At 39.7% G+C, this 24,785-nt stretch overlaps 1 protein-coding gene across 1 annotated transcript; it reads left to right on the plus strand.

Annotated features, from left to right (window-relative positions):
• The first annotated feature begins 5,469 nt into the window (after positions 1-5,469).
• LOC101160968 (zinc finger protein 93) lies at positions 5,470-24,597 on the plus strand. Its single transcript, XM_004086665.4, has 2 exons — positions 5,470-5,598; positions 20,892-24,597. Exon 2 carries the CDS (start codon positions 21,061-21,063, stop codon positions 22,897-22,899), a length of 1,839 nt encoding a protein of 612 aa, XP_004086713.1. The 5' UTR covers positions 5,470-5,598; positions 20,892-21,060; the 3' UTR covers positions 22,900-24,597.
• Positions 24,598-24,785: the final 188 nt, after the last annotated feature.

Raw genomic sequence — 24,785 nt, forward strand, 5'->3', positions numbered from 1 at the left:
AAGGTGGAGGGAGAGTGGCCATTCAATGGTTTTAACAAGGGGATGATGATAAATGGGGCAGGCTTACTCCACGCCAATAGTCCCGCCCACATTTTAAAGGCAAATTGCTAATGAACCACTGAAGCTCAGCAGACAGTCTGTCCTAGAAACAACACAGGATTTTTTATTGTGGCAATAAAAACGTAATCATAATTAAAAGACCACTGGGAACGCTTTAAAAATTGATCAAAAGATGATTGGAGTGGGACTTTAACAAACACCAATTTTTTTAAGATAAAAAAATGTCCTTACCATCAGGTCTCAATCTTCTGGGAGTGTTTCTTTTACTCTAAATAAACTGTGCTATTTTTGCAGAAATTACAAGCAACTTTATCTGTTATGTCATGTTTTTACTGTAATTGCTTTTCGCTGTTGTAGCAGGCATGAACATCCTTCCTGTTCTTTTTGGCAGTGGGGGGAAACTGCAGTACCCTCTGACAAACCCATCTATGGATAGAAAATTCACAATGCAGCTCCTTTTTTAAATTAATTGATCTGATGTATAGAAAATGTTAGAGATATAGAAGTCATAGATGCTTGTCCTGAACTTCTTCAGGACTTCAGCCAGAAAAAAAGTGATCAACAAATGCCCAAATTTCAGTCTTTGATTAGACTTATGTGTTTGGGGTTTTTTCGTTGTTCTTTTCTTGGCTGTGGGAGGAAATTGCAAAACCATGAACAGGAAGAACATGCAAACGTCAACATGCAGCCCATTTTTTAGAGAAGTTTGACAAATTTGATGGTTTTTTTTAATAATCTGTGCATAATTTTTCCTGGTCTTCCAGGTCATCAGAAGGTGAAATGACAACATGTCCCAACATAGAAAGAAATTGAACTAAAAAAAGAGAATGAAAAAGAATGTGGAATCTGTGGGACACAAAAAGAACAATCTTTTATAAAAGAAACAAAAGGGGAAAAAAAAAAGGTCAGAAAGTGTTTATTTGCCAAATTTTTGCACAGTGCTTCACATCAAAGGTAAAACACAGCACACTATTCAAATTCCATAAGTTTATCTCAGATACATTCCACAACATTAAAATACTGTCTGACTTCTTGCTTCTTTTGTTATCAGACGCGGTTATGTTTTCAACATACCGGACATTTTTCAACGGAAGTCTTCGTCATCAGATCGTAGTGTGTGTTGTAGTTGATTGTCACTGAGGCAGAGTCACCTGTCAAACTTCGACTATGCCACCCTTATCCCTTGTGCTATCCTAGGCACTTTAACATTGGGAGTTGGGTCATTTAGACCCACTAGACAGTGCTCTGAACCTTTTTTCTTCAATTATTTGTGATCTTCACTGGTGTCCATGGATTACATGAAATCTTTCCACCTTTATCCACCTTTTTTTTTAAATGGTTTATTTCAAGCAATCAAATAAGAATACACAAAAAACAATACAATCATCAGTTATACATTCGTACAATAACTGATCAAACTTTGGATAATTAGAAATATTAATAAATATTGCTTGAAAGGGAGTGGAAGGAAGTGAACTTATATAATCCCACCCCGTTATACTGTAACCATTTTATTACATGATTTATCAATATCCGGTTCTTAGCTTTTATCAGACAGAATTAAGAATCTTGAAATATCAATAAAGCACATGACAAAAATGATTTGCTTAAATTATTTTGTAAAAAAAAAAAAACTTTTAGAAATCAACATGGCAATGAAGTATCCAAAATATATGCAGATCATGTTACTCATTGAGTAACAAGTCATTGATATGATAACAATCTAATACTATATCAGTATAATAGACATTACACTGTTTCAGGAATTTTCATAGCAAAATTTGATCAAGAATCAAAATTTAAAAATATGTGCAAAATTATGCTACATTAGGAAAAATCATGAATCAACTTTTTTTTTTTTGGAGCAAGTGAAGTAATATTAAAAGTCAATTTAACCATTTTCAATAATTGATTAATCATTTGTTTTATTACTTTTTTGTATTTTTTATTTATTTACCTTTGTCATGGTAGGGAGAACACGTCAATGGTCATCTTGACCCCATAGGATAGCACAAGGGTTAACACTAAAGGCCCGTACACACCGGGACGAATATTCGCCAGGCGTTATTCGCCAGCGTTTTTCGCCACGTTTATTTGTGTTCACACCCAGGTGATTTTCACTGACGATGAGCCGAGCGAACATGCAATTTCATTCCCTGACATTAGATGGCGCTTAATGTAAAACAGAAATACTCCTGTACACAAGGTGGCGCTGCGCAACTTTACGCTTCTTAACGTCGCTTTTCACTCAGAAGAAGAGAGCAAGTATTTACGCGCTTGTCAGAATAATACAAAGAAAACATGAATATTTCAAGCACCAGTAGCTCCAACTGGTTCTTGGTTCGGGGATATTTTAGAATGTCCGTCATTACTTCTTCGCGGCAGTGTAGAGACTACTTGGCGTCTATCTTCTTCGGTGGTATATGTGCTCAGAAAGGCAGTTTTGTGTTTGAGCACCCCCAAGTTGTGTTTTACTGTAACTTCAGAAACTCCAGACACGTGTGCAAAAGCGCCATTCTCATTGGTCATATAGTTTGACGCTGCGCGTCAAACCAAAAAAACGAACCCGAGGCGTTTTTTAAAAATGGACGCTTTGACGCGTGGCGTTTTTTCGCGTCGGTGTGCACACTCACATTGGTGCCCTTTGTTTAGTCACGAGGCGTTAAACATCGGCGAATATCGCGGGCGAAATTCGTCCCGGTGTGTTCTGGCCTTAAGGGAGCCATTTGGGGCAGTTTCTCACTGGCTAAAACCAATCAGTAGTAACAAAGAAAAGACCCAGTTGCTGGAACCCAGAAAGATCCCACACATAGGTATGGATTAAGTCACTGATTTATTGTCCAGGCTGAAAGTAATGTGTAGTAGTGTTCTCGTGGCTGATGGAGGAACGACACTCAGAGATGGATGAGCGCGAGTCCCGGAGGAAGAGGCGGTGGGAACAGAGGTCCAGTCGGTAAGTTGTGCCTACCCTTTTCTGCAGTGACGCTTGGACGAGTTTGGAGATCCGGCGGTATTAGACATGAGGGTTGATGGAGCGGCTGGTCTGGAATTTAAGGCGTAACCAGATGGTGATGAGTGAACCCAGGTCGGCACTCGTGGCGAATAATCCTGTAGACAAGGAGGTAGACGTGAGTACTTGAGACAATAAAGGTCAAGCCATAACTAGTCATAAACGAGCATGAAACCAGGAACTGCACAATAGAGGGGCAACAAACTGGCGATGGTTGCTGGAGAAGGCTCATCTTAAATAGCAGGAGGACTGATGAGGTGAGTACCGACAGCTGGGTCCAATCTTGGGAGAAAGAGCAGAGAAGGGAGGGGAAGGAGAGGACTACCTATGTACTTATGGCGTTTCATCTCTGCCATAAACTGAAAGGGTGTAAAGACAACTGAGCAGGTGTAGTCAGGAACTGAGTAAGGAACCTTACAACTGCGCAGGTGCAATTCTAACCGAGCGACCCCACATTTTACAACTGCATGCCTGCAATCCCAACTGAGCCGTGATCTCACGTGGTCAATTCTCCTTTGCGCCCTCATCAGGATTTGCGCTCAGTGTCAGGGGGCTTTTTTGTCACTTGGGGGGCGGTATTCAGGGGTGAAATTTGCATGTCTAATCCGGCGAGGCAGCGGGACGGGACTTTCATTTTTCAGAGCGGGCCAGCCACCCCCTGGTCTAAAGAAATGAAAGTCCCGCCCCACTGCCTCGCCAGATTAGACATGCAAATTTTGGCCAATCAGATCAACCAGAAAGGTTACTGCCCCCAAGTGACAAACACACCCCCTAACACTAAGCCCAAATCCTGTTGAGGGTGCAAAGAAGAATTGACCACGCGGGATCACGGCTCAGTTAGGATTGCAGGCATGCAGTTGTAAAATGTGGGGTCGCTCGGTAAGAATGTTGTAAGGTTCCTCACTCAGTTCCTGAATACGCCCGCTCAGTTGTCTTTACGCCCTTTCACTTTATGGCAGCCATGAAACGCCATATGTACCACTTAACTGTTGTATTCATGTTTATGAGTCCACTAAGACTTTCATTTATGAAATGTAGCTTTGAAATATTTACAACAAATGTATAGGTTTGTATCAGGCACTAATTGCAGAGAATACAACAGAGACGACACAGATATTTTTAAATTCATTTCAGAAATATAAAAACGCATTGATTAAAAAATAAAGAAAAATTAAGAAAAATGTAAGAGGAAAATAACAATGTACTTACTGAAAATCATAAATAGAGATTTTTGCAGATATTTATAAATTGCAGACTTGGGCCACATTTGATTCATTAAACATGATTGTTACCTAAGGTCAAGTAGAGTTTGATTTATTGCTTGAAATGGAGTAGGGAGAAGTTAACTGATTCTGAGTTATTGAATTTTTTTTTTACTTCTTCTACTTTTGACATCCTACACAAGTTCTTTTCAAAATAAAATCCACCCTGTAACAAATAAGATCCTCCTGCTGCAGCAAATGTACTTGAATTAAAAATGCAAAGAAAGCCAAGTCAAAACTGACATTTTCTATCATTTAGTCTTTTCGTACACTGTCATCATTTTTGTCCTTTTACTATTAATAATAAAATTTATAAAATTGGTATAGAATCCAAAAATTATGTATGTGCTTTAACCTTTTCTAATAATATTCAACCCTTACATTAGACTCAATCTGTCACCATTTTACTGTTTAGTTATCTGGCATGTAAAAATTCTAAAAACAAATGACATAAATAACTTAACTAACTAAAACAATTGAACTAAAACTACAATCTCATTTTTTATTCAAATTGTCAGCATTTTTCTTTAAAGCCAAAGATCCACAATGGAGGGATGAAAGAGCCAAATATGTCTGGTTGCACACCTGAGTAAGTAATAGTGATGCCACAATTCTCTGTTTAAAACTGGATGTATCTACATTTATACCCTATGTTGCACCATTGAACCAAATGGTGGGGAAGAGGGAAACGTTGCATCACTACAGCATACCAGTATGTTTACGCTGATTGTCAAAGATGTGCTGTACTAGATTGAAGGATTTATGAAATATTGTTTTATGACATGTCACCAGGCTTAGTATGAGCCAGTTGAAATGTTTTGGTTTTTTTTTGCTACTTGCTTGGTAGCTAATTAAAAAAGGGATTTTTCTAAATTAATTAGTTTTTTGTTGGTTTTGTAATACACAAATCATACATCGGACCGTGACCGAAAACTGAGGTTTGAACTGAATCGTGGGGAAAGTGAATCATTGCAACCCTCCCAAAAAATTATCATTATTTTATTTACTTGTTAATTTTTTGACAACATTTATTTATATTTTTAATATGTAAATTGTGTCCCTCTCTTCTGATTAACAAAGAGCTGTGAAAGCAGTGGCCGGTAGGTGGCAGCAGTGGTCCTTAACGCTGGTTGCACCACGCGCGCAAACTGCACAGGAAGAAGAAGATCAGCGACACCCGCCGGGCCTTCAACAACTAGCAGGCGACGGTCTCCTGCAGACTAAAACAGGATACTTACTGCATTCGAGAAAGTATCGGAGATTCCGGTAAGTCCTAAATAGACTCAGCAACTGGCTCATGTTTGGTACTCTATAATGTTTGCGTCGCAAAAGCGTAACACCGTTTCCCCTGCAGTAGCGAAGCTCCGGCTAACAACAGCTAGCTTAGCCACCGTGTATGAAATTATATCACAAAGAAAAACAGTTTCGTGCTAATTCTCTGTGAACAGTTTGATGTGTGTTTGCTGCTATGGTCGTCTCTTTCGGTCATTGTCCCATCACGTTTCCGTGCTCTTATTTCACAGCAAGATCATTCGAAAAGTATGTGTGGAACAAGTACATAGTGTATCTTTTTCGACTATCAAATCTGCAGGAAGTCTGTTTTCGCCCCCAGAAACCCTTTATTTTTTGATTGTTCAGAAGTGCATGCTTTGTGGGATCAGGAGGATGAAGGAGGAGAGGATAATTGATGAGCCTTTTCCATAGTCTGACTTTTAAAGTGTTTTGTAAATACATAATAATGCAACAAATGGTCATTGTGAAGACTTTCCGGTTATTATTTGGGTAAATGATCAGGTAAACATTGGAACTGGACAACTGCTGCCAAAACATGCCTCTTATCGCTCATCTTTCTTTTTATGCCTTATATTTGTATTTATTGCGTTGTAAACATATAATTACGAATGAAAATAATGATTGCCACTGTAAGTGTGGCAAATGCAAGTGTTTGTGGAAATGTTGATTTTTTTTTTTGTGTGGATTATATACGTTCATCCTTACAGTTGAAGTAATGAGGAACATTTAAGCTTTTATTATGAATAGAAATATTCGTGTCCGCTTTCATAATTATTATCAATGTCATTAATCATTTTGACCAGGACTGACTTAAAAAGAGATCACGATTAAATAAGTGTATAAGAATAAAACATTTAATTTCAGTGCCCTTTATTATGAAAACGTGACGGAGCCCCAGATTGTTACAATTAAGAAAATTATAGAAAATTTGTGAGTAATAAATAAACTTTGAAACACATATGATTGCGACTTTCTTAGACCTACATGATTATGGAGTCCCAAACTTTTCATAATTAATTAAATAATCATGACCTTGTGGAATCACACAATCAACAATAACTCTCTGATAAATATATAAAAGATCATGAAATTTTGAAAAACCTTCTGCTGAAAAAGCTCATTATGAAATAAACATAAAATGCTGTTTTAAAATATTGAACAGGTTTTTAAAGCAAAATGAAAAATATTTAATAATAAAATGGCTAATTTAAAATCTGTTTGCAGGTTTTTCTCAATTTCATGATCTTTTTATATATTTATGAGATATTTAATAATTGATTGTGTGATTGCACAAGGTAAAATTTATTTATTTAATTAAGAACAGTTTGGGACTCCATAAATGATGGGCTGTTAAGTGAAATGGGATCAACTTAAAGTGAATGAAAAGGATGGTAGGGGTAGGGGGGTTACACCTAAAAGTACACATTGTAAATTTGAAGGAATAAAATACATTTTAAGCTTAAAAGAAGTATGGAAAATATGAGAGGAAAATGGAGTGAAAGAGACTATCGACAAAAGAAATGTTGTTTGTTTGCTGCTTTTGTATTGTCAACTTATGTTTTTACAATTCAAAATTTTCATTTTTGGTGCTGAGCCCAACTTTAAACACCAGGGGCCTCATTTCTAAAGGTTGCGTACGCACAAAAGAAGGCGTACGCCACTCTCTACGCAATAGTTGAGATTTATAAAAAGCAAACTTGACGGGAAAATGTGCGGTCCTTCACGCAAGCTCTGACCCAGGCGTACGCACAAAAACGGGTGAAATGAGAAACGGCGACGCCGTCGGCAGATGGAAGAAACACGTGAAAGTGAAAATGACAATACTGCCTCTCTTAAATAACATGAAGACTTCACAAAGCAAGTCTCACAATTAACAGCTACACCAACACCCGTTTGATCGATCAGCAGTGAAACAAACAAAAAAGTCAAACGAAAATTACAACAGAAATTCAAATGAACAATTATTTGCAAAAAGAAAAGTGAAATATGTTCTGCAATATTGGCATGTTGTGCAATTCATCCTCATAAATAATATATTTAACAGAACGAAATAATGTAGAAAACTGATATTCCCGTCAGTGTGTCCGTCTGGCGGAGCAGATATAGGTGCAATCAGACGGACAGGTGGATAGATAGAGAGAGATGCATTAATTGTCCACTGGGGAAAGTTGTTTTCATAGTAAAACATTTCTTCATAAGGTACGGAATTATGGTATTCATGCATATGCCTTTAGTTTGTTTTATTTTTGATAAAACAATGTATGGCGTAGGTCTCAACCATTCAGAAAGCAACAAGAAATTACATTTGCGCTGAACAATTTCCCATTTCCACGTCGATTATTACCGACATCTGTAGCTTGTCAGATGCAATTAAATGGAGGGAAATAAAATGCCCCATCACAATGCGTAATGACGCACAATGGCTGATCTTGCGCTCTTAGAAGATGTGGCAAATGGAAGAATTCGGAGTGAACGCATCTTTAGACAGCAAGGAGACTTGCTGGCAAACGAGGACGAGTGGCTTATGAGCCGGTTCTGACTTCCTCTGCGGGCTTTTGGGGGGGTGTCACCCGGTGCATCTGGCGCGTCGGTGTCCCCCTGCGCCTCAGTCACCACTCCACTTAAAAGGGATTCCCCAATTATTGCCGCCAGTCTCTCATCAGGAGGGGTCAGCTCCGGTGTCTGCCACGGGTAAGTGTGTGTGTGTGTGTGTGTGTGTGTGTGTGGGGGGGGGGGGGGGGGGGGGGTTCAGCGCTAGACTTTTTTTGCCTTGACTTTGATGTCCGACCTTTTCTTTTTTCGGCCACGGTCCGAGGTTGTGAGGCTGCAGCATTTTCGGCGTCTGCCGCCATCTGCCACTCACGTGCCTTTTTGGCATTGGAAATGCCCACACTGTGCCCTCCAAACAACATATTTCTCCTCTTTTCCACCTCGCCTACGATAAATTCTACTTCACATTGAGTGAAGTTACTATTTTTTCATTTCCTCTCGGTGTGTGCCATGATTTCGCAATCAATGAATATTCATTTGTGGGCGTTTCACGGACTATTTATGGGCAACTATGGGCGTGTCATGAGGCCGCAAAAGCTGCGCAGCATTTAGAATTGGTTGTGATTTATTAAGGGAAAGATGCGTAGGATGTGTGTGCGCACGGTTTTATAAATCTGAATATTTCTGTGCGTACGCACGTCCTATGTTTCATCCGTACGCCACTTCTGACGCAAATCCTACGCAAAGTTTTATAAATGAGGCCCCAGAACATGATTGACATCAGGGGATGGCGGTTACGATTACTTATACCATGGTCTGGGTCAATACTCGATTCTGATTGGCTGCTGGGTGTGCATTAAAAAGTGATATTCCACAGGATAACTGCACGGTGAAAAAAGAAGTTCCGGTCACCTAGCTTAGATGTTTTGTTTCGCTGCGCCGCCTTCTTTAAAACAACCTTTTGCTTCATTATCAGGACAAAAACAAGCGGTAAGAGGTGAACTTTCACTCTGAACTGATGCTTTATTCAACTCATCGGAAAGATCAGCATATATATATATATATATCGCTTTATATCACCGAATCTTGACTGCAGCGGTAGTGCGGCGTGACGCAGACTATTTGTTACGTAACAAATAGTCCGCTTTTTGTGAGAAAAGCGATGCAAATCAGGAAAAAAACAAGAATTAAGGACTAAAACCTGGTTAATATGTATTGCTTTTGTAAGTGACCATGGTATAAGCAGGTTAATGGCCTTTGAAGTGTGCATTATTATTTTTTAACGCACGGTTCAGGCTTCCACTGCGTTTCTCCATTTCACAACCTTTGATTATTTTAGATTTTATAAATGGATCTGTGTAAATTCAAAAAAACATGTTCTTTATGACAAAGTAAAAAAACAACAGTAAAAACACACAATCCCCCCCTTTTTTTCTTTTTTAGTGCAAGGGTAGCATTCTTTTATTTTTGCTTTATGTTTATGCCTCATTGTGCCTAGCAGCTTCTATGGATGAGACCATAGATATTTATATGAAATGGATGGAGCATCTCTGACGTCACCCATTGACTTCTACAGTCCCCTATGTTGGCTAAGGCTTGAATTGTCAGCTCACCGACGCAGCCATATTGGCCGGAGTTAACTCCAACTAACTCTGACGGTTCAAATATGGGGAAAGGGGCAGAACCGAATGAAGCCGTTTTTCCCCTTTTTGTCCACGGTTTATGCTGGTCCACACATCTCCATGCTAATGCTTACCAGCTTTGGCTAAAGTCTCCAGCTCCCCAACGCAGCGGTGGACTAATATTTGCATCAAGAATCTTCAAAGGTAAGTACTTGGTGTTTTACACTGAATACGTAAAGCTTTTAAATGGAGTTTTCACCAATAATTTCCACAATTGATTCGATTCACAATTGTTTAAAATTTAGTTTTTGATCCACTCAATTCATTTCAATTCAATTTTTATTTTACACGGCTTACACATTTAGACATATTTGTATAAAAATACAATAATTATCTATATATGTTTTAAAGATATTTATATTAATCTGGGAAAGTTCACGCGCTGTAAAATGTATTGGTGAAATAATAAACCAATAAGATTGTTAACACCATACAGTAGGGCCGCACAATATGAGGAAAACTTGCAATATGAGTGATCAATATTGCGAAAACGATATAATTTGCGGTATATAAACAAATAGCGAAATAACCAAAAACAGTTTAATAATTATACTCCAACGGACCCTCATCAACATAGGAGGGAAAATCTAACATAAAAGGGCTCCATCTGATTGGTCAACAACGTTAAAGGGTCTTTCCGATTGGTCAAATTATGAAGGAATTTATTTGATTCGTTAAATAAATCAAGCTGCCATAAGATTGTTTTAGCACATTTAAGATTACCATGAATTGCAAATGTTGCTGTCTTTTGAGATATGCATATTGCACAGCTTGATCTTGTGATAACGATAAATTTGCGGTATATTGTGCAGGCCTACCATACAGCGTTACACAATCTCTTAAAACGAGAAGCTCCAACAAAAATGTGCAGATCATTATGTTCTGCCTCTCCTGGAGGGTGTTTCAGTTTGGCCTCTAGGTGGAGCTCACGCTACAGCTCTGCTCTTTCTTTCAGAAAAGGGATACTGTGCTTTAGACCACAAATGGTCACTTAAAGAAAAATTATTTTCCTGTAAAGAGTTTTGACAATCCCTGCCTGTGATTATATAAAGATGTTCATTTAGTCAGAAATGTATATTTAGGTCGACCGAGCGTTAGCATTAGCATACCTAATGGAAATTCCATTATACGTTATCATCAAGCTAGCAGACCTTGGCTTTACTGCTGTGAAGCTTTAGGTCACTAGAAAAGGCAAGTCATTGAAGATCATTCTCTACATTTATGGATTGATTATTGATTTATCATGCTTGAATCAGTTCAGATCAATTCATCAATTTTATCAAGCCATCCTTACTTTTAAAGTACAGCTGTGCAAGGGACGTTTTGATAACAAATCCATATTTTCAGGTATTACGTGTTTAGCATGACCAACCTCTACCCTGAACAAGTTTGAATATGTCATTTCTGAGTTCTTAATATGTTGCATCAAATTATAATATCTTATTGTAACCCTTATATACACATTTTTTAACAACAGTAATCTACGAAAACGTCATTTTTTCTCTCTCATGTTAAATCAAACTGTTGGCATATGACCATACATAATGTTGTGATTACAATGTTAGACGTTTTTCTTTTTCCCCCTAAGTTGAGTTGAACATATTGTCATTAATCTCTTTAGACCCGAGCTCCTGTTTGAGCTGACCCTCCACACAAACAGTCACAGGGCCCAGTTAAGCAGAATGAACTACTGTGGTAATAGAACCCTAAATGTGATGTCCATGCATGTGGATGCCGGTCTGAAGAGCTTAAACATGACTGGTGCTGTTCTGCTGCTGACAAAGTAAAAACTGTGATGTTCTTTGAAGAACAAAAAAAAGACTCTGTCAATAAATATGTACATATGGATCTGGAGCAGAAGCAAGATAAAAGATTTTCCATTGTGTATTTTAAAATGTCTTTGCAAAAATACCACGTGTAAAAACATTTAAATAAAATCTACTTTCTTTTTCTTACATTTACAGTTTGGATTATTGGTGATGGTCAAGTCTGTCGGGCATCAGAAAGCTCAATAAAACCATCACAGGGACTTGGGCGTGACGGCCATCCACATCTGCTGGGTCCAACGGCGGTGCACAGGATGAAAGAGGATGTCCAGAGGCTGCATGATGCTGATCCCAGCACTGTGTTTACTCGACATGAATGTAAAACAATTCAATCACCCCTTTGCTTTGTGGCAGACAGCCATCATGTCAGGTGATTGTTTAAAAAAATCCCTATGCTTTCCATAAATCAGGGGATTAAATGTACTGAGTTGTTAGTGGTTAATGCTTTTGATATTTTGAATAATTGATCCGGTTTCAAAAATAAATACATGTTGTACAGACCTGACTTTGACCCATAGTTCCATTTGTTTTACTTGCATATTGAAACATCAGTGTGAATAAACAGAACAGTCACTCAAATGTTAAGCTTTCCTTTTTATGAATCACACACGTCACAAATCTTATGATTAAACATTTTTCTACCGTAAAAATGGAAATGTTGGATTGTTTTGGATTATAATCCCACTGTCCATGCCAAGACACAGGCCTAGAGAGGAACATGGAGACAAACACGTAAAATTAAAATCACAAGACAATAAAAATGTATAACTTTTAAAAAAAGGAAATGCTTAAAATAAAGGTTCATGTCGCAGTGGATTCTGGAAGTTTTATGCATGTCTTTGTTTTTACTTTAAAGGGCCTTTGCATTGTAAAATAAAATTTTTGCACTTTAAAGTTCAATTCAAGTCAGTTATATTCATATAGCCCAATATTACAACACAACTGTTTCAAAAGGCAGGGGAGGCAAATTTACTAGTAGCACATGTGCGACTGGATGTAATATTCAGTCGCACACTCTCAAATTTTGGTCGCAAAATGCGACCATTTGGTCGCAGTCTGGGGCCCTGTGGACCGGAAACCCCAATGTCAAATTAGAGAGCAAAGATCCTGTTGGACTTTCAGAGACAGATGGACAGGATGGTAATGGCGAACCATTGTAGTGGTGGATAAAGAACAGAGAAAAGCTATGTGGTGGATGTGGCAGTGCCAAGTGATGGGAACATCAGGTAGAAGGAACATGAGAAACTGGAGAAATACCAGGGACTCAGAAGAACTGGAGAAAGCATGGAAAGTGAAGGTGACAGTGGTGCCTGTGGTAATTGGAGCACTCGGGGCTGTAACCCCCAAGCTTGAGGAGTGGTACAGATACCTGGAAAGACCTCAGACCTCTCAGCCCAGAAAAGCGCAGTGCTAGTAACAGCTAAGATACTGCAGGACCCTCAAGCTCCCAGGCTTCTGGTAGAGGACCTGGGGCCTCATTTATAAAACTTTGCGTAGGATTTGCGTCAGAAGTGGCGTACGGATGAAACATAGGAAGTGTGTACGCACAGAAATATTCAGATTTATAAAACCGGGCCCGCGCACATCCTACAGAGTTTTCCTTTAATAAATCACAATCAATTCTAAATGTAGCACAGATTTTGCGGCTTCATAACACGCCCATAGTTGCCCATAAATAGTCTGTGAAACACCCACAAGTTAATATTCATTGATTGCGAATTCATGGCAAACACAGAGAGGAAATCAAAAAATTCTAACTTCAATCAATGTGAAGTAGAAGTTATCTTTGGCGAGGTGGAAAAGAGGAGAAAAATGTTGTTTGGAGGGCACAGTGTGGGCATTACTAATGCCAAAAAGGCACTTGAGTGGCAAACGGTGGCAGACGCCGTAAATGCTGTAGCCTCACAACTTCGGACCGTGGACGAAATAAAAAAGAAATGGTCGGACATCAAAGTCGAGGCAAAAAAACGTCTAGCGCTCCATCGCCAGATTGTGTCTACCACAGGTGGGGGAAAGGGGACACCGGAGCTGACCCCTCTTGATTAGAGACTGGCGGCAATTATTGGGGAATCCCTGTTAAGTGGAGTGGTGACTGAGGCGGAGGGGGACACCGACGCGCCAGATGCACCGGGTGAAACAGGCACGGCGTGGTTCCTCCGAGTGCTCCTCTGTAACGCCGGGCCCAAAAGCCCGCAGAGGTCCAACAGGACGGTTGGAGGAAGTCGGAACCGGCTCATAAGCCAATCGTCCTCATTTGCCAGCAAGTCTTCTTGCTGTCTAAAGATGCGTTCACTCCGAATTCTTCCATTTGCCACATCTTCTAAGAGCGCAAGATCAGCCATTCTGCGTCATTACGAATTGTGATGGGGCATTTTATTTCCATCTATTTAATTGCATCTGACAAGCTACAGATGTCGGTAATAATCGACGTGGAAATGGGAAATTGTTCAGCGTTTGCAAAACTGCAAAACTGAAGATTTCAGAGTGGCCTTTTCTTGTGGCCAGTCTAAGGCACACCGGTGCAATAATCATGCTGTCTAATCAGCATCTTGATATGGCACACCTGTGAGGTGGGATGGATTGTCTTGGCAAAGGAGAAGTGCTCACTATCACAGATTTAGACAGATTTGTGAACAATATTTCAGAGAACTGGTTTCACATTGAGTTCATACCATAAAAAATGGGAGCAATAACAAAAGTGTTGCGTTTATATTTTTGGTCAGTGTATATTAGGCCTGCACAATATACCACAAATTTATCGTAATCGCAATTTCCAGCTCTGCAATGTGCACATCGCAGAAGACGGAAAAAATCGCAATAAATAGTAAACCTTAAATGTGCTAAAACAATCATATGGCAGCTTGAAGTATTTAACGAATCAAATAAATGCCTTTATGCATTTGACCAATCGGATGTACGCCTTCAAGTTGTTGACCAATTGGATGGAGGCCTATTATGTTAGATGTTTGTCACCTATGTCGATGAGGGTCATTTGGAGTATAATTTTTAAACTGTTGCAATGAAATGGGAATTATCGCTGCAATGTTTTGAGTTGCTCCGGATGTTGCTGTACCAGGCACAATGAAACGGCCTTTGCTTTTTACAACTCTGCTACAGAACATGAGTAGAGTTACTGAACTGGAAAGATCCCTGTTCCCCTTCGAATGTCCACTGGCTCCGTGAAGAGCTTTACAATCTTAAACTTGAGAAGCTGTGGTTCTCACTTAAAGGCTCAATCAAATCATTTCAGGCTACCTGGAATCCCTTTCTACAGTCAAAACCGTGGTCTTGCCATCTGATTACAACTAAACTATTTTTCTACTAATTTTTCCTCCTAAATTCATAATTTTACTACAAATTGCGAGTTTATTATTATTATTTTTTTCCATTTTATTTTCATTTATTTTGCTTTGACCTGTCTGTTGCTCCCAAACCACCGCCTGGCCCTGCAGTTGTCCAAAGGAGACAAATAAATGAGAGCACTAGGGCACAGTTTGTAGAAATGATAAACCCTGAAAACGTCTCTGGTGCCAATGTTGATGAAATGCTGAATTTTGTTACTTCTAGCATCTTGAATGTTCTGGATGCCATTGCCCCTATGAAAGTTAAATTGAGAAAACATAGACAGAAAGCTCCCTGGAGGAATGATGATCTAGTCAGGGCACAGAAACAACAGTGCCGCAGAGCCGAGCGAAAGTGGCGCAAGTCAAAACTCGAGGTTCATTATGGAATATATAAGGCGGAGTTGTAAGTTTACAACCAGATCTTATGCAGAACAAGGGAAAGGTACTTCTCTGAAATAATTGGAAGTTGCAGCAGCAACTCTCGTATCCTGTTCACAACAGTTAACAGATTAACTAACCCTCCAACCCAGCTACCAATAGAACTGGTTTGTACACCCAAATGTAATGAGTTTGCTGTATTTTTCAATGACAAGGTTCAGGCCATTAAAAAAGCCATCAACTCCACAACACATATAACTATCCAACGGCCACCTACTCACTCTAAGCTGTCTCACTTTGTACCTGTCACTGACCAAATTGTCCAAGAGACCATCACCCGTCTGAGCTCGTCTACATGCTGCCTTGATGTCTTACCCACTAGATTTCTAAAGTCTGTCTTGAACAGTGTGTTGCCATCAATTACTCAAATAGTTAACATGTCTCTTCAATCTGGAATATTTCCAGAGGCCTTAAAAACTGCAGTCATTAAACCCCTCCTGAAAAAGAGCGGTCTTGATCCCACTGTACTGAATAATTACAGACCTATCTCTAATCTGCTATTTTTAGGAAAAGTCCTTGAAAAAGTTGTCTACCAACAGCTCACTGACTTTCTCTTATTAAACAATTCGTTTGATGTTTTCCAGTCAGGTTTTAGACCCCATCATAGCACAGAAACTGCTCTTATCAAGGTAACCAATGACATCTGCCTGAACACTGATGATGGAAAAGTCTCTGTCTTAATCCTGCTAGACCTGAGTGCTGCCTTTGATACTGTTGATCATGGGATCCTTTTGCACAGACTCCAAGACTGGGTTGGCATCTCTGGATCTGCCCTAAGTTGGCTCAAGTCTTATCTGGAAGACAGGAAATATTTTGTTGAAATTGGGAGTTGTGTCTCAGACTACATGGGCTTGAATTGTGGTGTGCCCCAGGGATCGATCCTGGGACCCCTTCTGTTCAACCTCTACATGCTGCCACTAGGGCAGTTAATACGCAGTAATAACATTTCTTATCACAACTATGCAGATGATACTCAGATCTATGTGTCACTGACAACAGGTGAATATGGGCCGGTGGATTCACTCAGCCACTGCCTCCAACAGATCAGTGCGTGGATGCAGAACAACTTTCTCCAGCTAAACTCAGACAAGACCGAAGTTATTGTTTTTGGCCCACAGAAACAAAGAGAAATTGTCAGCAGCTACCTTCATTCTCTGTCTCTTAAACCCTCAAATCAAGTCAGAAATCTAGGGGTAATCATGGTCTCTGACCTGAACTTTAACAGCCATATCAAGTCAGTAACATCAGCGGCATTTTACCACCTGAAAAACATTGCCAAAATCAAAAACATAATCTCAAAGCGAGACCTGGAGATACTTATTCATGCATTTGTCTCCAGTAGGTTAGACTACTGTAACGGCCTGCTCACCGGCCTCTCCAAACGAGCTGTAAAACAGCTTCAGTACATCCAGAATGCTGCTGCTCGAGTCCTGACGAAAACCAGGAAGTATGATCACATTAGTCCTGTGCTCAGGTCTCAGAACTGGCTCCCTGTACCTCAAAGAATAGACTTCAAAGCAGCTCTGCTTGTGTACAAGTCTCTCCATGGCCGAGCACCAAAGTACATCTCTGACATGTCAGTGCCATATGAACCATCTCGTACTCTGAGGACCTCAGGCGCCGGCCTCCTGTTGATACCCAGAGTCAGAACTAAACAAGGGGAATCAGCGTTTCAATATTCTGCAGCTAAAATCTGGAACAGCCTCCCTGAAGTCGTAAGACAGGCCTCTTCTGTGCTCATGTTCAAATCTAGACTTAAAACATTTCTGTTTAGCCGTGTATATGACTGAAAGGTCCTATCTGCACTTTTCTTTCCTTCCTTTCTTTTTAAATCTTTTTTTTCTTTTTTTTCTTTTTTCTTTCTGACGCTCCTCCCGCACCATGCCGCGTGCGGGAGGAGCTACCAGCTAATGTTTTTATCCTGATAGCCACATGTGGAGTGGTGTCTGTGATTATCTCACTTACAATGCATGGATGCACAATGCACACGGAGAATGTTAAAAGATCAGGTTTATTTAGTTTGAATAGTTTTAAATAATATCAATGTTTCCATGTTTGAGTTCATGAGATCATCCCAGAGAGAGTCTTTGCTTCAGCTCCTGCAGTCAAACTACGTCTTTAATTACGTGTAAATCAGAGCGCGCAGCAAGTGTGTGTGTGAGCGCAAGTAATAGTAAAAAAAGGTTTCCTCCAAAGTACAGTTCTTTTATTAACTCGCTGTGGAGGGTCAGAACGGGGACGTGAACCCCAAATCAAATCCCGGATATCCGCTGCGTTTTCTGACCTTGGTCAGAAATGTCATTGCAGGAAAGGTTCAACATTTTCCCCGAGAGGGAAAAATAAAGCCAGAGGACCTGATTTATAATCATTGTCTCAATGAAAATAGAAAAATATCATAAGGTTCAGGAGGCCCGAGCAGGCTTGTTCCGCTTTCCCCAGCCAGTCTGGCCGCCAGCTCGCCTCCCGTGACGTCAGACTGGATCTGTGAGCACAGACAGCAGAGCTGTTAGCTGCAGAGACGAGCTCTGAGTGAATGGCGTGAGAACGAGGAGTGTTTCAAGGGGGGCTTTGAGACGTGGACGACGGGAGATCCTCTGTGGTTTGGTCCACACAAACCCTCAAACTAAAAAAACAGAGTCGTCCATGTTTGCATCTTCTGCAGCAGACGGATAGTTTGTCTCTATTTGATCTCTAATGTCAGCAAAGCCGTGCAGATATCGCTGAAATGTGTAATCTCTCTGACCGGCACACCGCTGAGCGGGTATCGAGGAATATCAGTCGATTTCCATGGATAAGCCAATGAGCGTTTAGATCCTGCCCACTTTCACTGATTGACAGATAGACTCATTCTGCTGAAAAAGCTCTTCATGAAATAAATATGTCATTCTGAAAAACAGCAACATGAAATAAAACAAAGCTACTTTGGAAAATATTGATTTTGAAAAACTAGGTTCTGATAAAAGACATAGAATTATAATAATATTCAACATGATTAAAAATGAATATTTTAAAATGCTCTTTCAAAATAATGAACAGGTTTTTAAAGTAAAATGAATATATTGAATGATATTATGGCTAATTTAAAATCAGTGTGCAGGTTTTTCACAATTTCATGATCTTTTTATATATTTATGAGAGATTTCTTGGTTGATAGTGTATTTGCATGAGGTCCTATTTATTTATTTAATTAAATTTTTATTTATTTAATTATGAACAGTATAGGAATCCATAGTGGTGACATTCTTGGATTGTTTTCCTCATCCATAATTGTAAACACTTTGCACTGGAATGTCTGTTATTTGAAAATGTTCAATAAACAAAGCTGAAAAGAAATGTACAAAAAGAAATCACTTCGCCCCGCAGTTGTCATGAATTAAATATGCAGCCATCAATGACATAAAAAGTTGAAGCACCTGGCATTAAAGGGGTTTATTTACGACGGAGTTTTAGGGCCACGGTGAGGAAAAAAAATTCTGGCCAACATGACGAGATTAAAGTCGTCATGTCGACTTTAATCTCGTCATGACGAGAAAAAACTCGACACAAAGTTTCGAGAAAAAACTCGTCGTGTCGAGATAAAAGTCGAAATAAAGTTTCGAGATTAAAGTCGCAATGTTGCGCGCGAGCAGTGAAGCTGAGTCTTTCAGGAGTATTCAATGTTATGGCTGTTAGTGAGCTAGTGGCTTTGTATTTAAGAGTTTACGACAGAGTTTTATGGCCACCAGAAAAAAGTAATTTTATTAGGAGATAAAAACTCGTAAATTTACAGGAAAAAATTCATAGATTAAAAAGGAGAAAACCCCGAAGTTATCTGTTTATCGGAGCCTAGCTTGAAGATGAAAGATGTAGAGCCTTTTGTGAAGCTTTATTTTCGGATTATAGGTTTAAAACAAAGAGATGCTGAACCTTTTGGCGACTCAAAATCAGATTATTGTTAGTGGAGCCGTCTTTCCGGGTATTTGTAAAATAAGGAGCTCAGAGAAACGTTTGGGTGTAGTGGACCGCTGCAGCCTTTATTCTCCTTTTCATTCACAAACCCTGAAGTTCATCTGTCACATTACGTCATGAACCTGTCATCCGATCACCAATGCGGAAGTAAACAGTGTTACATACGCCCCCTCCTGCAGATGAAGCGACCCGTTTGATCATTAAAAAACAAAGATGAATGAAAATAGTCTATTATATTAGCATTACAACGTTGAAAAAGGCAAAAAGTGCTTCTCCTCCTCAGACGGAAGCATCACACAAACATAGAGATCTTGTCTTTGGTGGAGGAAGAAAGGATTCAAGTAAACAGCTGCAGGGACACCCGATGCCGGCTTCATCATCGGGCTGCAGAGTATGGAGGCAGAGATCCTGCAAACCAACCATCAATAAATAAAACTTTAATAACTTGTAAATCAAACAAATGAGCTTCCAGACATTTGGAACGTTATCAATAAACATTCAGCTCACCTGTTCAACTACGTTTAGTCGGTCTGATCTGCTGCTGCACGGCGTTCACCTGCTGCTCTGCATTCTCACTTCCACAATAATCTCGTAAATTTACGAGTTTTTTTCTCTCGCGCGCAACATTGCGACTTTAATCTCGAAACTTTATTTCGACTTTTATCTCGACAAGACGAGTTTTTTCTCGAAACTTTGTGTCGAGTTTTTTCTCGTCATGACGAGATTAAAGTCGACATGACGACTTTAATCTCGCCACGTTGGCCAGAATTTTTTTTCCTCACCGTGGCCCTAAAACTCCGTCGTATTTATTTGAGGGGGGAACATTACTATTTTAAGATGGGGGTCGATGCAAAAATGCTCTCTAAGCACCAGCCCCTCTGGTCAGTTGCGGTACTGCAACGTTTTGTTACTTCCTGGTTGGCGTCACCACCGTTTTGATGAGACCCACATTCAGGATCTTTGCTAAGTCTGCGTGATGAGCTGTATCTGTAATGTGGTAACAGGGTTTGTCTTGGGAAAAGCTGAATTTGTTCTGCATCATCGGTCCCACCCACAACACATCGGCAGATTTCCAATGAGCTTCTCAAAAACTATGTCCTAGAAGACAAAACTATTTTTTATGGGTTAAAAACGGTATAATTATAATTAAAAGACCATTGGGAACCCTTTTAAAGTCGACCAAAAGATGATCAGAGTGGGACTTAAAACTGAATTATCTTCTTGTTTTTTAACCCTTGTGCTATCCTAGGCACTTTAACGTTGGGAGTTGGGTCATCTAGACCCACTAGACAGTGCGCTGAACCTTTTTTCTTTAATGATTTGTGATCTTCACTGGTGTCCATGGATTACATGAAATCTTTCCACCTTTATCCACCTTTGTCATGGTAGGGAGAACACTTCAATGGAAGGGTGGGGTCATCTAAGATAGCACAAGGGTTAATAGGGACAGTGCAGGCATTCTTAAAATGGTGTTTTCTGTGTTTGAATGACTTGTTTTGTTTGATTACTCTTTTATTTTTGTGTATTTCTTCATCCAGGTTGTAGGATAGCATGGAGGAGCAACAAAACTGGCAGCAATCTGGACCAGTGATGAGTGAGCCGGCTGTCTTCCACATAAGGATCAATGTCGACTGTACCTGGATAGTTCAAGTCGCACTTCAAGGTTAAAGAGGGATGCCATAAGCCCACAGACACAATCAGTTCATCATGGAGAAGCAGAAAGCTGTGAATAATATTTCTGCAGCTCATTTCAGTGAGGAACAATGTAGCTTCATCTGCACTGAATGTGGGGGTGGCTTCAGTCAGTATGCCAGTGTGTTAGCCCACATGACCAGTCACGGGCCTTTGGATTCATTTTCCTTTGATGGTTCATCTGACGGATTAGAAATCCCTCGGGAGTACGTGCTTCAGGAAAATGGCACATTGACTGTTGTGAACGGACTTTCGCAGTCGCACTGTTTTAACTCTTTACAGTCGTCTGTGAAACCAGCTTCTTCTGGAGTGTTGCCGTCCCAGTTCTCAAACTCTGCTAAACCAGCGTCTCCAAGTTCCCGGCTGCAGCCCTCCCCTCACAAAGACCTTTTCAAAACAGACTTGAACCCTGACAAGTCTCTTCAGGTCCATCACCGCTGCGAAATTTGTAGCCGATCATTCACCAGCCTCCAGAGTCTGCATCGCCATCAGCAGTATCGAAACACAGAAAGAGGCTACAAGTGCACTTTGTGCTGCAAGATCTTTGAAGATAGACTCCGGCTGAAGAAACATCTTGAGGAACACAGCAAAGAGAGGTTTCACTGCTGTGGTCAGTGTGGTAAACGCTTCTTGAAGGTGGATGCCCTTAGTGCTCATAAAAAAGAGAAGCACTCTTCGCCCAAAGCGTCATTCAAAGCAGAGAACAAACTGGAGAAGAAGTTGGAGAAAACATATACTTGCAAGAAGTGTAAACTGAGTTTCTTCTGGATGTCAGATTTCCAGACCCACTCAGTCTACCTTTGCAGGGGAAAAGAACTGGATGCTGGTTTTGCATCCGAAGTCGAATTGGATTGTGTCGATGCTGATCAAACGGAACCTGTGAACTGCCACATCAATGGTGCAACCATCAACGTCAAGAGTGGGAGCGGTGAGATGGACACCGAGTCAGACTTCAGGCCCTACAGGTGCGGTTTATGCGGGGATCGTTTTGAAAAATTAACAGCTTTAAAGGAGCATCACATCACACATCAAACTCAGGAAGAAATAGATAAACTAAATCAAGAATCCCAAAGACCTTTTAGGCGAAAGATCCCACCCAAAGGCAGGCGTAGAACTAGTAACCCTAATGGAAAGCTGCACCCCTGTAAGCACTGTCACCGTGTCTTCAATCATTCCAGTAGTTTATCTCGCCACATGAGATATCACAAAGGTACCATGCACACTTGCGTATTTTGTGGTAGACACTTTCCACAGCGCTGCGATCTGAGAAGACATTTAGCCATGTACCACAAAGCTGATTTGGACAAGAAACCAAACTTGAAACACTTGCTTGCAGCTCCTCACAACGGGTCTTCTGTAGAATCTCTCGATAGCGACAAACACAAAGGCGTGGTCGATGATGTATCAGATGGCGAGCAGACTTCAAGTGAGCAGAATCCAAAGGAGAAGCAGTCGGGGAAAACAGGGAGAGTCAACTACAAGTGTCAGGAGTGTGGAAAGAAGTTCGGGCTTTTGTGCGTGTACCAACGCCACTTGCGCTATCACAAGAAGGAGCCCAATAAATGTCCTCAGTGTCCAGCGCAGTTTAGGAACTCTTCATCCCTTGAGCTTCATCTTCAGAATCACCCAAGCACCGAAGAGCCAGATGATGGACAGACGTCTGGAAATGTTCTGGCTGACCAGGAAAAGAATAACATTGACGATGTAGAAGATGATGGGAGTAAGCATAAACGGAAACAAATGGAGAATTCCTCCGAAGACCTTTATGAGTGCACAGAGTGCACACAGACTTTTTCCTGCTTGGACTCTTTTCTCCAGCACCAATCATCTCATTCCTCTGAAAACAATGCATGACTTACCAGACTGCTTTAACAGGATTGTTTTGTACTCAACAGTTTCAAAAAGCTGCAGCTATCAGATATCAGATCTAGCAAAGGTATTCCCTATATGAACCCACAGGTTGTGGCCTTCCTAAAGCGCGAGGTCTCACTAATTATTTCAAAATAAAATTGGAGGGGGGTAAAAAGTGTGGCTCTTCATTGTTATTTGCTATTGTTTGTTTCATTGGTGCATTTTTATGCATTTTTGTGTTTTATTTGCAAACGTGAACTCAGTACTTTTACTTGTAATCATTTTTAGGGTATAGTGTTGTTACAAAGCAGATGAGCTGCATCATTAAAACACGAAAAGGTTTTTTGAAAGCTTTTATTTTTTTGGAGGAAAGACTGACATGAGTTGTACTTTCCTTTCATGACAAAGAATTCTGAAACCTGCAAGATCAGAATGTGTTGACATTGTGAACGTGTTGTTTGTTGTGTTTAATATAAAGCGGATAGATTAAGGAATGCCAATAGAAAGCTGTTGAATTTTAAATGTGACATTGAATGGGCTGATTGGGAATTATGGTCCAGAATTACAGTTATTCAATTTGTGGTCCATCACCATGACACAACATCTACACAAAAGTCTAAACTTTCTTTTTGTAGTCATTAGCATGTCATGTATTTGAAGTAAGAAATGTCTGTTAATTAAACTTGATTACTTTTGTGAAAACGAGAAGCAAAGAATCACTTTGATTTAACATATTAGGAATTAAAAATGTCCCTATTCATGACACTACACCAACCAAGCTTTGATACAATTTATGGAAACGTAATCATTGCCGTTGACTTTCTTGTGGCTTAGACCCTTCGATTCCTGCTATTATGCTTTTAGCAGTGTGTGAAAGAGTCTTCTTGTTTTTGTACTGGTATAAAAGAATGCTCAAATAAAAATGACATTTCCTTTCCTAACCTCTCAGGGCTCAGGCGAATCAACTTTACCTTTATGGTAGTTTTTTTTCTATTTTTGCCATTAAAGAAGTGGGTTTGACCTCTGGGTTAGAATGACTACAGGTATGTTTTGATGAAGGGAGCAGTAGAACCAGGATATTTACTTTTCTGTCCTTGAATTCAATGGGTGAATGTTAACAGCAAAACCGTATTTTTCTGTTTTAAAATTACATTTCTGAGTTTCTTTGTTCAAATCATGAATCGGAAGCAGACGGAAAAAAAAATCCTGTTAGAATTGGAGCTTGTTCGTGAGGGAAAATACGATGGGTGAACCCAAACTCTCAGCAGTGAGGAGAGGAGTGATGTCAGTTTATTAGCATTTCAATGAGGGAAATATGCATTTAAACCCTATGGACGTTTTTTTGAGTCCTAATTCAAATAATTATGCAATTATGAATTGACAATTCAATTTGCAATTCAGGCTTGCAATGTAAAAATACATTTTGAAATTTAGAATTAAGATTTAGAATTCAATATGAATATTTGAAAACAAAATTAATTATTAAATAAAAAATCAATAGCATTTTAAATTGTCATGGATTCTGATGTCATGATTCAAATGAAAATGCATTTTGGAATTTACAATTTTATTTTTAAAAATGACATTTCAAAAGATGGTTGGCTTTAAATTGATTTCAAATTATCTTAAAATCTAATGTATTGTAAAGTAACAGGCTGTTTTTGTGTCAAAATTCAAATTAAAATCATCGGTAAAACAGCGCCCCCTGGTGTAATACATTTTCATTTGCATAGCATTGCGCTTTACGAAAATTCAAATCGAAATGCAAACTGTCAGACTCTAATCAGGTCGGGGCCTTCCACCTCCACTTCTTACTTCAGATCTGTTTATGGGTCAGAGTGTAAATCCTAAATCAGTGAATGGAAGAGTGTTCCTCCTCAGCTCCAAAC

Source organism: Oryzias latipes, chromosome 16 (assembly GCF_002234675.1).
Source record: "Oryzias latipes chromosome 16, ASM223467v1".
NCBI classification, from domain to species: Eukaryota; Metazoa; Chordata; class Actinopteri; order Beloniformes; family Adrianichthyidae; genus Oryzias; species Oryzias latipes.

Bases quoted from the DNA above. Each gene is read 5' to 3' on its own strand.
- LOC101160968 (XM_004086665.4), top strand. From the start codon at position 21,061: ATGGAGAAGCAGAAAGCTGTGAATAATATTTCTGCAGCTCATTTCAGT.